Here is an 18,203-nt window from a genome sequence, read left to right on the forward strand (position 1 = left end):
GCATGAGAGGGAGGAGGGTCAGAGGGAGAAGCAGACTCCCTGCCGAGCAGGGAGCCCGATGCGGGACTCGATCCCGGGACTCCAGGATCATGACCTGAGCCGAAGGCAGTCGCTTAACCAACTGAGCCACCCAGGCGCCCCTCCTTTAGGATTTTTCAAATTATTTTTTAACACAATAAGGTGGGTGCAAATAAACAATTAGCTAGCAAATATTCATCATGTATTAGATATTTTCTGATTTTCCTCAACTTGTTTATTGTTTCAGATATTTTCAAAAATATAGAAAATATTTCCCTAAATATTACTACATTGGAATAATTTTTCAAGTTTTAGTACATTTTCTTTTTCTGTATTTGTTGAACACACATACAGACACACATACACACACACATGCACACCTATAATGTTTCATATTACATCAAAGCAGTAGGTGATATTCCCAAAAAGTTTTAGTTTTAGTCCAAACCTCTCATTTAAGAATCTCGGATACAAAATCTAGGAAAACTTAGATATGTCACTTAAAGAAGTGATACAAACTTAAAGAAACTTGGACACATCACTTAAAGAAGTGATGAAGTATATCCAGTTTATAGGCATTTCTGACCTCTAATACATATTTACTTCAAGTCATTTTGAATAGACCTGGATACACAAATTTTCATTTGTTTTGTTATCTTATTAATTTTTGTCTTAAAGTACAATTGTTCTTCCTAGACATCTCAAAATGAAGTATGCAAATATCAGATATGCTACAATTTAATTCTTTCATGTCTGAGAGTATATAGTGATAGGAGATAAAGTTGGTAAAAAAAATAGAGAAGGCTTAATTATGTTGCATTACTGAGTTTTTATTTACTTCTCACATATTTTGAAATTTTATATGAAAACAGTGAATATATTCTGATAATATGTCTGGTGTTTACTGGATGTTTTGTCCTTTCTTGTCATGGTCAGTCTTGTGAGACTGATAAACATTCAGACCACAGAGTCTCACAGATTATTATTTTAAAAACATGTCATATACTGAAATGGGTACAGATTCTGAAGTCTTTTATCCATAAAAAGTAAAAAGTTTCTTTTTTTTAATTATGTTATGTTAATCACCATACATTACATCATTAGTTTTTGATGTAGTGTTCCATTATTCATTGTTTGTGCATAACACCCAGTGCTCCATGCAGAATGTGCCCTCTTTAATACCCATCACCAGGCTAACCCATCCCGCACCCCTCTCCCCTCTAGAACCCTCAGTTTGTTTTTCAGAGTTCATCGTCTGTCATGGTTCATCTCCCCCTCTAGTTCCCCCTCTTCATTCTTCCCCTCTTATCTTCTTTTTTTTTTCTTAACATATATTGCATTATTTGTTTCAGAGGTACAGATCTGTGATTCCACAGTCTTGCACAATTCATAGCGCTCACCACAGCACATACCCTCCCCAATGTCTATCACCCAGCCACCCCATCCCTCCCACATTTGCAATGACGTGGATGGAACTGGAGGGTATTATGCTGAGCGAAATAAGTCAATGAGAGAAAGACATGTGTCATATGATCTCACTGATATGAAGAATTCTTAATCTCAGGAAACAAACTGAGGGTTGCTGGAGTGGTGGGGGGTGGGAAGTAAAAAGTTTCTTAAAAAATACATAGTGGGATAGTATTTTTTAAAAAGCAGGTTTTAGAAAAATTATCAACAATTTGGTAGGTATAATGGAATCATGTGTTCATCACAGAATTTTTATGTTAGAGAACAGTCATCTCCCCAAATCTCTATACTTGATGCAGCTATAAAGTAAATGGATCTCACTGATATGTTGATGGGTGGAAAAGCCTTGGATCCATAAACCTGGACATTTATACAGATAAGGAAAATACAACTTCCACTGATGTTACACATATATAAGTTGCAGGAATGACTTTTAGTTATCATTAGACCCTTGCACATCTTTGAAAGCTAACACACCATATATAAAACAAAACCAATGCAGAAAAACTCTAATAGCATTAAATTTGAGTTTACTTTAAGCTACTGTAATATTAAGTGGAAACCAATTTATTTATTTATTTTTAAAGATTTTATTTATTTATTTGACAGAGACAGAGACAGCGAGAGCAGGAACACAAGCAGGGGGAGTGGGAGAGGGAGAAGCAGGCCTCCCGCCGAGCAGGGAGCCCGATGCGGGACTCGATCCAGGGACTCCAGGATCATGACCTGAGCCGAAGGCAGTCGCTTAACCAACTGAGTCACCCAGGCGCCCGAAACCAATTTATTTTTGGTTAATTTAATGCTTTGTAGAGCAATGGGAGAGTACCACATTGATATTATCATGAAGTTTTATTAAATAGTATCATGACAAATGTCCTAGCATGTGGTCACCTGTCTCTTCCTACCTAGCACATTTCTTCTCCCTGCCCAATTAAGCTGCAAAAGAGATTAGTAATTGCCACTATCGATGGAATGCAAACAGTATACCAGCAATGTGGTCAGGCTTTTACCATTTTATTTCTACTACAGATTCTAAAAAGCCACAAAGCTTTGCTTTCAGAAATATTTTTGACTACAAGTTGAATCATAAAAATATACCCTAAATTAGAAAACCACCAACACACTTTAAAAGTTAAACAAAATGATGTAAAATAGTAACACTAATTACATCTTCTCTATGTTTAATTTTTCTGTCTTTATTTTTGCTCTTCAAACACTTTAAAAATAGAACTAAAAAAAAAATAGAACTTCCTACATTTAGTGCCTCAATATTTTATAATGATAAGTACTTGTTTAAAACTATTTTCCAGAAGTAGGGAATAAGATTCAGATTAGATTTAGGCATTTAGTGAGTTAATCTGACATGTCATTTAGGAAATCATACAAAAGCACAACTTCTTCATGAAGAGATCTTACCACTGACTACAACTGACCACAAAACACTGGTATGCTCAATTTTTTGAAATTGCTGAAAATGCTATTGAAATTGCTGTGAAAAGATACTCATTGAGAGTAGTAATTTTCTATCTAGCATTATCACATGAATGTACACACATGTAAATTTATTATGCCCAGAAGCAAATCCACAATCTATAAAACTGAAGTTGACAAAGGAACCTACATTCCAGATAAAAGAGGAGACCCAAGGAAAAAGAATTTTAAAATAAAATTGTTAGAAAGTTTTGGGAAACAAAGACAAATATAATTACTTCAGATGTGGACCTTAGCTCACGTTAAACAGAACTCAACAGTTTTATAAAGAGATAATCACATTTAAACCTCTAATTTATTTGTGTAAAGATTATTTAATAAAAGCAGGAAGTCCAAACAATGACCTAAACAGAATTACTCCTCAGATTACCAATCAAAGAATGTGTTAAAAATAAATTAATTGGGCCCAATCACATGATTAATGAAGGAATTAGGTTGATTACAGCATTTTCCTAGAGTATTAGTGATGATTTCTTTTTATATTTTAATTCAAGGAAAGAATGGAACAGCCTGAAGCAAAGCCCTTCATTCAAATGTCTCTTCAAATTTCGCAATATTGGCAGGTGCACTCAGTAATAAATTGGTAACTCAAATTATTCAAGGGCTTCAAATTTAAACAGATTCTTGGTACTTACTTGGCTACTGTGTACTGAACCCACTTTAATAAAGCCTTCTTAGCATTTCCTTGGAGCTTGGTGGCCACTTTCCGTTTACTTGGGGGGCTGGCGGTCTCAGCGCTAACCATGCTGTCCACAGAGGATGTGCTGCCTGACAAAGACTGCAGCTGTGGCAGGTTGCTGGTCAACTCCTCAATCTGTTGGTGAGTTAACAGGTGGCAAAAACATAAGAATTATCTTGTTCTTCTTTCCTTGGATGTTTTACTTTCCCAACTAAAAGTGATTTAAATTCACACCCTTAACACCATTGACAAGGTAAGTTCTTAAGGCATGATTGACATTGTATTCTTCTTCCGACTTCCCACTGCATCTAAAACTACCTCGTACACAGTAATAAACACTTGTTAAACACATGAATGAATGAATAAAATAAAACCTAATGGTTATCCAAACTCATAGAGCGTACAACACCAAAAGGGAACCCTAATGTAAACTACAGACTTTGATAATGATGGGTCAATATAGGTTCATGAAGTGTATCACTTCAGTGGAGGATGTTGGTTATGGGAGAAGCTACACATGGTGTGTGAATACAGGGTATATGGGAAATCTCTGTACTTTTTGTTCAGTTTGGCTGTGAACTTAAAACTGCTCTAAAAAATAAAGACTTAAAAAAAATCCTAAGTGTCTGCCTTGGGCTCAGGTCATGATCTCGGGTTCCTGGGATCAAGCCCCATGTTTGGCTCCTTGCTCAGTGGGGAGTCTGCTTCTCCCTCTCCCTCTGCCCCTCATCCCTGCTTGTCCTCTCTCTCTCAAATAAATAAATAAAATCTTCAAAAAATAAAAAAAAAAACAACCTAATGGCTAGAACAATTATTCTAGATGGAATGGCAAGTTCATTTCTCCCCTTAATGTCTAATGGGAACATAAAACTGGTCCCTTCCAGAGAACACAAAAAATTTCCTGAACTCTTTCTACACCAATATCTCATCTCCGATGTGCCCTGCTCACTTTTCAGATGGAGCACCTCTGTCACAGTTCTTTGGAGGAGTACCATACATAACATCTTCGCAGGGAAGAAGGGGAAATTTTTCTGCTAACAAAAAACAATACACATGGGAAAATCAAATTTCTGCTCACTTGAGAATCAACCCCAAAGGTAGGGCAAATGAGAGTACTATTAAAATTTCTACCACTACCTCCATCCATGACATTATATCAACTGAAAAGAGAGCTATAGTACAATACCTGGAAATACAGAATAATGGTCCACACCAATCCAAGAACTATTGAAGGTCGGCCATCAGCTATATCAGTGGAGTTAATGTTGACTAATTTAATCTGTTTAAAAAGAAAAGCTGTACTAGTGATGTACTAGAAGATTATAGACCACCCAATTATGCAATAATTAGCACTTTATTAGACATCAGTTGGACAATTTGGTCATGCCTATGTAGTGATACACAAGAGTAAGTCGGGTGAGCCATCAAAACAAACAAGCACATGGTTTCAGTGGAAATTTCAGGAGCATTCATTAGGGGCACACAATAAAAACAACTATAGAATGAATTTCAAAAAATTGTTTAAAGTTGAAAAAATATGACATCATGCAAGGAATTACCAACAAAACACCACACAGAAAAAAAAAAAAGGTTATTTTTTTTACATTCAGAAGTTGACTGGAGCTTAAAAGAAACTGTGATGAGTAGTTTAAGAAAATGCACTCACTCTGAAGTTTGTTACCAAATAGCATGAAACTTATGTTCTCTTTTACCTATAAAAGTCAGGAGTTAAAAATTCTAAAATTTGTACTAACCGGTGATCCTCTGTACATGGACTGACATGAAAAACAAAGGGAGAAGATGATATACATACATAAATAATTTTTAAAAATCAGAGTTATTTGTTCAAAGAGAATAAAAATGTAGGTAGTAAATTTAGAGCAAGATTTGGGGAATACATTGTAAAGACAAAGGAAAGCCAAGAAATAATAAAATAGAAGAGACCATTAGGGTTTAGTTCCTGACTTTTAAGCATTCAGGATAGATGTTAACTTGTCTGTAGTTGTCTCTAATTATTTATTTTAATGCCTTCCCAACTATTAAAAATGTTATTTCCTAAGTCCCAGCAAAACGGATGTATGGTAAGTCTATCTCAGCCATTCTCAGAACAATTAACAACTGCTCACCATCCTTTCAATAATCCCTAAACAAATTAGAAAAAAAAATAAAGTACTCCTTAGATTTATAGCTCAATAATTCTCAGACAAGATTTAATAAGATGTGTTATTAATAATAAAGTTCGGAAGTTTGTAAATGGTTTACTTTTAAAAAATTATCAGATGCAAAATCATCCCACAAATACTTTACTCTGGAGTAATTAGTTTAAATTTACTAGTAGAGTTAAAGTTAGCACAAAAATCACTGTAAATAATTTGAGATATACCTATGGGATTTTGTCTCACTGGTGAAATTCATTCATCAGGTTTAGAGACAGGAAAAAAAATATTGACAACTTCCATAGATTACAAGCTTCTATTTCTTTTAAACCTAGCACAGCATGAGACAAATAATACATGTTTGTGGAAAATAAAGATCACATTTTTTAACCTTTTATGACAGAACCTACTGCAATGTCCATAATCATTTTGATTACTCTGGTTTACAGCTTCTCCAGAATTTTCTCCACATCCATTTTAGTATCCACAGGGCACAGATATATAATACATGCTAATGACCAGAAGATTAATGCAGTCCATGAAGGGCAGAATATTTATCTTTCCTTATATATCATAATTTTTAAAAATTGTAAGTTGAAAAAAAAATTATAAGTTGAATTTTCTACCTCAATCCAGCTCCAAATGCACTATGAAGTTAACATACTGAATTTACGATAGAACCTAAAGATATTTTGCTCAACTTCTGAAGAAAAAATGCTTTTCATAATTATTTTTTCTCTTAAAAACTGTGTGTTCCATAATGGGCTTATGGAGCCTACTCTTACTGGGCTTATGAACTTATCCTATTAAATTCTTAATAGCCTAGGAGTGTGAGATGGACAATAGAGACATTCAAAGAGAATGAAGAATTCCCAGAAACCAGAAGGAGAATGGGATCACATTGATTGACCTCACCTTTGACCTGCTGACCTTGGGGGTGCAGCTCAAGAATCTGCCTTAACAAAATCTCTAGGTTTTGTTGATTCTGATGCATGCCAATGTTTGAGAATCCTGTACCAGACAATTGTATGTGGCCCAGGTAATCTGGGGAAGTTTGATTTTGCAAGCCAGAAGCCCATATGGACTGATCTGTGTTTCCTCCAAATTCACATGTTGAGGCCCTAACCCCCAGTGTGACCGTATTTAGAGACATGGCTTTTAAGCAGGTCATTAAAGTTAAATGAGGTAATAAGAGTGGGCCCTAATCCAATAGGACTGAGGTCCTTATGAGAAGAGAAGGAGACACCAGAGCTCTTTCTCTCTCTCCACACCCACACAGAGGAAAGGCCACCTGAGGACACAGTGAGTAAGTGTCTGCCTGCAAGCAGGAAGAGACAAAGAAACCAACTCTGCTGGTACCTTGATCTTAAACCTCCAACCTCCACAACTGTGAAAAAAGAAATTTCTGTTATTTAAGCCATCCAGTCTGTGGTAGGGCTATAGGGACCACAGCAAACTAATACAAGGCCCACAGGTATTTCCAAAAAATATTCCAATTATTTGGGAATAAATTTTGAAAAAAATTCAATTAAAACTCCAGATTCCTAGCTTTTCTTGATAAATTGAAAACCTAACGAATGGATGCATTACCACTTTATGCTAGTTGCTTTCTACAATGAAGTGTCGAGTGAGTCATTCTAACCAGTGATACAGGTAGCCAACTACCTGCATTATTTAATAAATAACTTAAATAAATAATTAGATTTTAATAAAAATCCAGATTGCTGACTTCTCTTGTTTAATTGGAAAATCTGGGATCCCTGTGCTTGCATTTCACTGAGGGAACTATAACTGGAACTGAATGTTCGTTTCCATCTTCCAGACGGCACAAAACTTGCTCAGTTCTCCCGTTTCCATAATTAGCCTCTAACTCACTTCATCTTTAAGATCACCTATCTGACTTTATAGGAACCTAAATTTATGTCGCTTGTCTACACTAAGGGAAGTTTTAGGAAACGTGGTCAGTGGTTGGCTCCTTGCATTACTGTTTAGAATGACCTACCTGATACCTCACTGGAGAAAGAAACTGGTGGAAATGGTACCGGATCTACTCATTAGAATCACATTTACGTGGTTCCTATCAGAATACTAATGTATGCTTTTTTCATTTTCCCTGTAAACAAGTGGAAAACAAACACAATGGTAGGGTTTTCTCCAGTAAAATTTGAGGAGTGCCCTTATTATTCCTTAAATCAAGCTAGAATCCAAGGACTAAACTGATTTTCTATTATCTGAAGAAAAAATCTACATGGAGGGCAAATTAGGTCCAAAGGTCAAAAACAAATTCCTGAAAATAAGTTTGAGATATAAGTTCTTAAATTATAAAAATAAAATAAAATAAATAGTAAGGTGGGCACTAAAGAGCCTTAAAACAAACTCATTCCTCCCCACAATCAAATTTTATTACTTAGGTTTGTTCTGTGAAAATGATCTTGTGTAAAACAAGTCTTCTGTGCAAAGAAAACTCTTTGGTCCTCTTTGCAAACAATGCCTTTATAGGTTAAGTCCTTAAATTTTTCCCAAGACATTAACAAGAGGAATTTTGTTTTTATATTCTAGCCAATGAAGGACAGCTCAGAACAAAGTAGGACACTATAATTATATAGGTAAAATGGGAGACTCAATGACTTGGAAAGATATAAATATCTTGGTCAACATGACTTTTTTAGCTTTCTATGAAAAACTCACGGAGGAAGTTGGAAGAAGAGAAACACTCCATTAATAGTGATATTAGTGATCTGGAAACAATGTCCAATATTCTGTAAGAAGCTAATATTGTTTTTCTACACCATCTTAATGTCCAGAATCTCTCTTTGGCACAGAGTCTGCACAAATGACTGGACTTTATATTGTTTCATCGTACTACCAACTGATCAAAATATAAATTATTCAGTGAACAGAATTAAGTATTTTTGTGTTTTCTAGAGTTCCTGTCATATGGAAAGTATTCAAATATGCATTTGGGTAGTAAATAAATGAATTTAGTGATATAGATTTTGAAGGAAATAGTTGAATCATTCTATTTTCAAGTAGTATCTAGAGATCCATTTATAGGGCTGGTTTTGGTATTGCCAAACACAGACACCTAAATTCCCACAAGTTGGGAAAAGGCTAAATCTAAACCAGTTGGTGCAACTGGTTTGGAAGGAAACATGGCAATACCTAACAAAACCACATATACACTTACTTTTTAGATAATCTCACTTTCAGGAATTTACCCAAAAAATACCCTTCTAATAGTGTGAAAGTATAGTGGACAGCCATTAATTGCATCATTGTGTTTGATAAATACTAGAAACAACCTAAATGCCTCATTCATAAGTGATTGAATAAACTCTGGCACATCACATAATGAATGCAGCTGTAAAAATGAATGAGGAAGATCTCCATGAACCGATCTGAAAGATTTCCATGATATATTGTTAAATGAGAAAAGCAAAGTGCAGAAATGTATTATAGGATGTTACCCTTCATATAAAAAAAAAGAGGGTGTATGAAAATACATCTGCTCATTTATGCAAAAGAAATGTTGTAAGAATAAATTAGAAGCTGGTTCCCTAAGATGAGATAGGGAATGGAAGGAAGAAAGATGAGAATGGAATAGTAAGGATAATGAGGGGGTGCCTTCTCTAAGCATAACTTTTACTCTTGGAATCATAATAATGTCTCATTCCCCAAAATAAAAATAATAAGAATAAGAATAATAATCATAGTCAACTAGGATGTATGTGTGTGTGAGGGGGTATTACTCAAAACTGAATATACCTTGATTACCAAACTCTATTACAAAAGACTATCATAAAACTGAAGGGAGAGAAAAAGAATAAAAGTAACCTAAGTAAATTTGGAAAATAGTCTTTTAACTGAATGCTGTAATACTAAAGACCAAAAGACTTATACATACACACTGTTCTCCAGTGAGTAAATCTGTTTCTCACAGGGGTCTGGTGAGCAATTCTTAAACAATTTTACGTCTATACTAAGATTAAAAAAATAGGTGAATACATCGTAGATGAAAGCCAGGTTTCTCACTGTCAGAGAAAATAGAAACAAGCATGGGAGGCTATTAACAAACCTTGTGGTATTAGACTGGAATCAGAAGTATCAGTTTAAACTAATGGTTTACACACACACACACACACACACACAGAAAGGAGGCAGGGGGGGAGAGAGACAACATATATGCATATACCTGGGTTAGTAAACATTCATATTTTCTAGCTCTGTTAAGAGGGCCTAGGGGCAATGAAACTTCAGTAGCAATGAGCACACCCAGCACCCAAACATTGCTCACTAATAAAAGGACCAAAGCCTGCTTAGGGAAGTGGTTGATTCCAGAACTGGGGCAGGGAAAATATGTAGTTCTGGAAAATGAGGAAATGCCTGAAAAAGGATGGGGCCATATTAAAAGAGTACAGGAGCCAGCCTAAAGGAACTCTCAATGGCCAAAGCTGGAACAATTTGAGTATTATTATTATTATTATTATTATTATTGGATTATAATTATAGAATAAAATAAGTTCATGCTAAAATAAAAAATTGAATAAATAAATAAATGGTGGGAGGGAGAAAGGACAACCTTTACTTACAGAACACTTTCAATTAATACATATGAAAGGACTGAGGGAAACACAAAATTACCATTAGGCAGACATCACAGAAATAATTACTGAAGAAGGCAATTAATGCTAAAATCAGTAAGCAAAATTTGCAAAAAGTAGAGTATTAGCATAATCTCAGTTATCTCCCCTAAGTTATTTCTCAGTTATAAAGGAAAAAAATAGTAACTTTATCATAAAAAAAAAAAGAAAACCACAGCAGAAAGCCTTGCTAAGTGATTGAGGTTAACATCACCAGCAATAAGACTCATCAATCCTGTATCTTCTCAGGTGCCCTGAGAAGAAGCAACATCACTTCCTTGGAATTCTTGCCACAAATGTATAACCTCAATCTAATCTTGAGGAAACATCAAACAAACCCAAATTGAGAGACATTCTGCAAAATAACTGACCAGCAGCTATTATCAAGGTCACAAAGGACAAGGAAGACAAGGTCATAGAGTGGAAGAGACCAAGGAGCCACAATTAAATGCAAGGTGTGTTACTGGATTGGATCCTGGGGAGAAGTAAGACATTAGTGGAAAAATGGATGAAATTAGACAAATGTCTATGCTTTAATGCATTGTATCACACCAATTTAGAAGTCCTTCTTTAATAATTGTGCCATATATATATATATATGTATACATATATATACATGTACTATGTATGTAAGTTCTTCACATTAGAGGAAGCTGCCCTAAGTATAGACAGGAAATCTCTCTGCCATTTTTTTGCCACTTTCCTGTAAATCTAGAATTATTTTACAATAATATTGACTCTCTCGCTGTATAATTTACATGCAGTGTTTTTACTGCACAGTCAACTTGAAAAACATCAGTATGCTCACACCTTCTTGTTTAAAAAGGTGTTTTGTTATTAACATAGCATAATAAAAAAAATGTAAAAAAAAAAAGGTGTTTTGTTTTGTCTCTCTCTTACCTTCCTTCCTTCAAGGAACTTGAGTGCTGTGCCAATATTAGCTATAGCATGGATTCGCTTCATACGGCGTCCTTGTTCACATGGCTATAAACAGGAAGGAATAGGAATAAACAAAAATGCACACATTAAAAAGGTAATTATAAAATGAATTTAAATGGATTAAAAATATCCTTGAAGAATATTCAAGAACAATGCCTAAGATACTCATTCCTTCAAATGATGCTTTTCATGTTAATGTGGTCCTGGACCATAATGACATGCACAAAATTAAACAATCATTTCCAAGGTTTATTTATAATTTCAGAGTAATTTCATTTTATGTAATTCAGAATCTCAAAGGGCTCAATATAAATAAATAAGAAAGGTTAAATTGGAAATTGTCCTTGTATGTCTCAGTTTTCTTACCACTAAGTAAGAATGCTGAGATTCATTTTGAAATTTCTTCTAGCTTCAAGGTCTTATAATTCTATGGCTGAATGAGTGGGCACTTAAACAGAAGTAGGACTCTTATGTCAAAATATTTACTTTTTCTAGAGTCATCTAGCTTGGCAATTAAATGCCTATCAAGATTTCTGTACTCTGTTAGTCAAGTACACTGGTAAAATTATACTGATACAGAATGATATACGTCTTTAATACCCAACTGAATTATAACAAAGGTTCTTTTAAGCTTCTATTAAATAGCTTAATTCAGGAGGATATATAAAGATGGCCAATTCTATCTGGAAACCAAGGCTGTATATATCTCAAGTCAATGACTCCCACATCTGAATGCTAATCCAGTTTATTTAGCTCATGCATACACCTGTATATTCCAAATTAGCTTTTCATACGTGTTTTGTTTGATTTCCCCCAAAGCAGAACCCGAGACAAGGTCTTGGGTGCATGTAGTTTATTGGGGAGGTGACTCCAGGTAGTAAGAGCGAGGAGATGCATGGAGAATGAGACAGGGAAGAAGGAAAAGCATTATTGAAGGTTTCTGCTGTGAGCAACTAGGCCTCAATCCTGCTGGGGACCCACACACTCTATAGATATGTGTAAATTATGTCACAGAATTGTCCCTCCTACAAATGGCAGACTGGAGCATTTATTCATGTACTCCCATCTCCATTAGTTGAGGGTCCTTAGGGACCACTAACCCTTCCACACTTCAGGGCTGCCTTGAGCAACTTGTGCTTTGATAAAAGCCATGAGGATGGAATCCTGGAGACATGTTAATAGGATTTGAGGCTAGATGCTGCTACAGTCTATGGGCAATGTCCCACACTCTCTGAACTCTCACTCGCTGAAGAGGGAGGCGAGCTGAGATGGCACAGGGGTGCTGAGAGCATCCACTACAATATGAATCCTATTAAGATAAATGATTTACACAAAATCATTATCAGTTTGTAATTTTCCAACAAGCAAACTCTTTTACAAAAGCCATTTTGAGGACTCTGCACAAAATTACTGGAAATTTATGTTTAGGCAAAACACTTAAAAAACTCAATTACCCAAGCAATAATGATTGTGTAGCTTTTGTCAAGAAGCAGTAAATAAAGAAAAAATGAGTACTCCCAATTTTGGACTCTGTGTCTAACATGTTATACATTTTGAAGATTATTTGCTGAGTACCTTTTTGTAATTATGGCAAACAGCATTTATAAGTAGTTTATCCTCGCAAACTACTTACTTCTCTACTCCTCTGAAATAACAAAACATAACCCAGAAAAACAAAATGTAGATCTTCCTCAACTTACATTGGGGTTATATCCTGATAAACTCATTTTAAGTCGGAAATACTGCAAATCAAAAATGCATTTAATACACCCAACCTACCGAACGTCACAGCTTCACCTAGCTCACCTAAAATGTGCTCAGACCACTTACATTAGCCTACAGTTGGGCAAACTCATCTCATACAAAGCCTATCTTATAATGGAGTGCTTAATATTTCATGTAATTTATTCAATACTGTACTTAACGTGAAAAACGGAATGTCTGTGTGGGTACAGAATGGTTGTAAGTGTATCAGTTCTTTACCCTCGTGATCACGTGGCTCATTAGGAGCTGTGGCTATCACTGCCCAGCCTCACGAGAGAGGACCATTCTGTGTGTCATTAGCCCAGGAAAAGATTCAAATTCAAAATTTCAAGTATGGTTTTTACTAAATGTATATTGCTTTCACATCATCATGAAGTCAAAAAGTCGTGAAGTCGAACCACTGTAAGTTGGGGACTGTCTATACTTTATTATTGAGTAATGTAGAAAAATATATTCTGTAGTTCACTGTCAATGTGTTTTTTTTTTCACTCTGCTGGTTGCACTGCACCTAAAAACAAGCTGTCCCTGTGACAAATGACTGACGATGGAGGATGTCCACAAGTGCATGGAGGACGTCCACAAGTGCATGAAGAATGTCACGCTGATTTCCAACTTAATTTTCAACGGACAACTACATAAGTAATGCACGGTTACGGACCAACCATCCTTTCCAAATGGAAAGCAAACACTATAAACTGAAGTGTGTTAATCTGCAAGTCATCTTCCTGGACACCACACAGAGGCAGTAGTTAAACATGACAGATTACTGATGAAGTTTTTCACTCTGCCTTCCAAGATAGCTACTACTATATATAATGTTTCAGATCCACTAAAGGTGTGAGGAAAGAGAAAGGGAATGTATTCTCTGCTCCCAGAAGTGACTGATAGGCCAGTGTTTCCAGTGTATTACCAACTACAAAAAGAGAACTTTGTCTTATAGGGACAGCACCTTTTACACTCCCAACTCCACAACCCCCAAATTCCAAAGGGGAACAATTTGACAAGTCTGGTCACAGAAAAAGTCCTTACCAGTTTCTGCCCAGACAGGACCTCCAGAAGAGCAAGCAGCTTAACACCATCTTTCATGTCTTCAAAAAGATCATCTATCACCAGTGGGGGTTTCCGCTAGAAGATAAAAAATTAATAAGTGCAAAAAAATGCTTCTCTCTCTCTCTCTGCCATACCTTTGCTACTCACTGTGGTGAAATCTGTACGAATAATTTCTAAATACCTAAATTCTTTATTTTGGATATGATTGGCAATTACCAATTATTGGAGAAAAACAACCCTTTGGAGAGAAACTTACTCAAAAACCTCAGGAGACTTAATGCTTGGGCTTTCATATACATACCAGCTTCTTTCTAGAAAGGAATTTTTGCCAAGAGTCAAAGAGATGGTATGGGGTAAGAGAAGGAAAAGAGGTCACTATCAACATAAAAGATGAGACAGCGACGCAGGGCCTAAACGAGGAAGAGGAGGTGCCCCAGATAAACTGTACCAACCTCCCAACTTCACTGTGGGCGAGCACATTACCACGGCTTACCTAAGCCCATTCTGGCCGCAGTAATCTCCTTAGCTCAGGGGCCAGCTGTGGGAGCACAACTAAGGTTGCAGACCTACTCTCCTGTGAGTTAGCTGGCCAGGTCCTGTTTCTCGCCTGACAAATCTAGCTCAGCTTCTCTCAGAATGTGGCGCTGAACTCAGAGGATCGTTAAGTGCAAGATTACAGACTGATCAGTGCAAATCCATCACCACTACTGGAAAAATAAGTCAAAGCCCATTTTCAATTCATGGAGGGTCTTTTATTTTTTTATAAAAATCACTAAAATACCTAATATACTGGGCTTTGTCAAGCCTTGAATTCAGGTCTATCTTGGCTCAGAAGAAAGGAAACAGGTGATGATGCTAATGTTCATGGTCAGCGGAGGATTGGTGTCCTCAGATTTCTCACAGAAAGAACTTTTCCATTTATTACCTAGGTTCAAGCGTTATAGTTTCCTGGTTCTCACTGAATCATGTTAAAAGTGTAAGTTATATTTCTGACTATATCCAATTGTCTTTCTTTCTAAAAAAGAAAAAAGAAAGGAAAAGTTCTATGTAGAGATATTTAATCACCAAATGTTTTATTGAAATGAGACGTTTTTCTCTACCCACTGATAGGGAGCATTTATATTTCTCTTATAACTGCATGAATTACAGTCTCTGAATGGCACAATTCTATTTTTAAATGCATTTTCTCTCTTTATAAAATGAACAGCTGAATACATTTTGTTCTCATACGGTGAAATACATGTTCAAAAATAAGAGTTTTCATTTTCAGGCATTCTCTTTTATATTCCACTATTCACACTGCTTATAATTAATATAGCAAAAAATGTAATAATGACTTTATATTCTATGCATATAAATAAAATTATTAGTGAGCTACAATGAAAACTATTCAGTGTGATAAGAATCAAAATTATTGTATTAGTTATATGTAATCATTAAAAATATGGCCTGTTTATCATGCAAAATATCCATTTGTATCCTAAGAATATAAATGCAGTATAACAATGAGGAAAAAGTTAATAAATATGTGATATATTCAGTGAACAAATGCAAATGAATTTTTTCTTATACTGTGTTAACCTGAAAATATATAAAGAAAATGAAACTAAGCAGGGAATTTTCTTGAAATGATAAAAATTCCAAGAAATTTGACACAAAAAACCAAGTCACATCCATTCATCCATTCAGCCTTTGTTTTTGTTTTTTTTTAAAGATTTATTTATTTATTTATTTGAGAGAGATTGTGCATGCAAGACAGAGAGAGAGAGTAGGGAGTAGTAGGAGTAGGGGCAGAGGGAGAGGGGGAGGGAGAGAGTCTCAAGCTGACTCCACATTGAGCCTGGGTCTCCATCTCACAACCCTGAGATCATGACCTGAGCCAAAACCAAGAGTTGGATGCTCAACCAACTGAGCCACCCAAGCACCTCCCCCCCCATCTGCCTTTGAACACAAATTCATCTCTGCCACTTTGAAGACCATTTTCTTGTGACCCCACTTCTGCCTCTGATGTTTCTCCTATCGAATCTACTGGTGCCCCACAGTCTTCCTTCCCCTCCAGCTGCTTCTGCACATGCCTGTGGACACAGCCACCAGGTCAGCAGTGACCACTGAGCAACTCAGCTCATCAGCCTCTCTGTGTTGACTGCTGGTACCAACCTCTCCTTGATCTGTTCTTCCCCAAACCTCTTTAATCAGCCTGCCTGGTTCACAAGCCTCTTTTCCTTCTTTCTCTCCTTTCTTTCTGACAGTGGTCATCACCAAGATCAATCCTGACTCCTCTGCTCATCACAAAATTTTGTTTGGATAGAATGACTCCTGAATCCTTCTGTCCACGTAAATGACAGGCACTCAATATATATTTTTGGCTGAATGACTGACTGAATAAATGAATAAATGTAATTTTCTAAAAAAAAAGAGTTTTGGGGCACCTGGGTTGCTAAGTCATTAAGCGTCTGCCTTCAGCTCAGGTTATGACCCCGGGGTCTTGGGATCAAGCCCCACGTGGGGCTCCCTGCTCAGCGGGAAGCCTGCTTCTCCCTCTTTCACTCCCCCAGCTTGTGTTCCCTCTCTTGCTGTCAAATAAATAAATAAAATCTTTAAAATAAATAAATAAGTAAATAAATAAATAAAATGATTTTTGTAGCCCTTATGCCCATATTAATGGCTCTTAAAATATGGTACATATATAATGGGTAAAGAAAAATGTTCTCCAGTTTCCAGACTGCAACACAACACAGAATATCTTGTTTCTGAATGTCTTATTCACAGTAAGAACCCATCAAGTATTTGTTGAAGAAATGACTGAAGTTTCCAGTCTGCATGATAAAGAAGGGTAGATGGTTTTTATTACAAGAACAGATACCTAGACTACTCTCACTTTCCTCTCTCTGCTTGGTAAATTCCCGCTCAATTTTCATGACTCAGCTCATACTTAATCTTTTTCAGTTTTCCAACTAGAATTAAGTCACTTCTTTTGCCCTAAATACGTTGTTCAGATCAGAATGATCATGTTGCATTACAGTTAGTTATTTACAAATCTGTGTCCCCAGGAATTCAGATCATGGGGCAGCTTCCTGAAGATAAGGAAGTTGGATATATCATTATATACCTAATACAAGGCACAGTGCTTAATATTAGTTGGCAATAATCATGTAAATGGTGAGTGAATCACACTCAACAGAGATATGTGATGCTTATTTGCAAATATCTTTGGGAATCTTAGAGATACACACAAATAAGATCATGATGCAGAATTTCTCTTTTTATAGGAAATACTAGTTGCTTCTGGAAATTTTTCCACCAGTGTCTTCCTGCACAAAGTAAAGAGATGTAGACTGATGGCTATTACCAGTCTAAATAGAATTTAGGAGAAACTATTTCTCCTCACAATAAAAATGTTTAAAAAATGTTTTTATCAATTTAATTTGTAATGCACAAGTATCATATTTTCAACACACTGAATTATAGGACCAAGCATTATGTAATCAATTCTTTACTTAACTAGTAAAAGAGGTGGAATAATAAACTTCTGGCCAGCCGTACTGTAAAGAGCTGGCAAAAATGAATACTAGAGAATGATCTTCATATTTCTATAAACTCTATCCAATTAGATATAATGTAAACATTGTTCAAAATTAACAAAACACATCAAAAATTACATCAGAATAAAAACATTGTAGTCATTATTGGACAAGTTTTGCTCTTCCATTTTGCATAAAGAATTGTTTACATATAGCAAATGATCAACTAGAGGAGATCTTTATTATTGTGACTATATCAGTTATTTTTTGGAAATGTGTTTTAATAAAAAACCTTTCAGATAAAATGTCTTTCCTGTCACATATATAAATACGGCACCAATCTGATTACTCTGGCAGGATTCAGGTCATGGTACTGGCCACCAAAAGAAAGAGTTAGGAAAGGGGCGCCTGGGTGGCTCAGTCGTTAAGCGTCTGCCTTCAGCTCAGGTCATGATCCCAGGGTCATGGGATCGAGCCC

The 18,203-nt window shown here is 35.9% G+C and overlaps 1 protein-coding gene across 2 annotated transcripts in view; it reads right to left on the reverse strand.

The window, feature by feature from the left end:
• The window catches only part of SYNE1 (spectrin repeat containing nuclear envelope protein 1), a 429,147-nt gene that overhangs the window by 324,502 nt on the left and 86,442 nt on the right, over window positions 1-18,203 (reverse strand). For both annotated transcript variants that reach the window (XM_081829165.1, XM_081829163.1), the window contains exons 4-7: window positions 14,184-14,279; window positions 11,352-11,435; window positions 4,842-4,934; window positions 3,612-3,790 (exon numbers count right to left, since the gene is read on the reverse strand). In XM_081829165.1, the coding sequence (XP_081685291.1) occupies window positions 3,612-3,790; window positions 4,842-4,934; window positions 11,352-11,435; window positions 14,184-14,279 (452 nt within the window). The remainder of the gene's footprint in view (window positions 1-3,611; window positions 3,791-4,841; window positions 4,935-11,351; window positions 11,436-14,183; window positions 14,280-18,203) is intronic.

Source organism: Leptonychotes weddellii, chromosome 8 (assembly GCF_054177405.1).
Source record: "Leptonychotes weddellii isolate Sample4059 chromosome 8, ASM5417740v2, whole genome shotgun sequence".
In the NCBI taxonomy this organism is placed as follows: domain Eukaryota; kingdom Metazoa; phylum Chordata; class Mammalia; order Carnivora; family Phocidae; genus Leptonychotes; species Leptonychotes weddellii.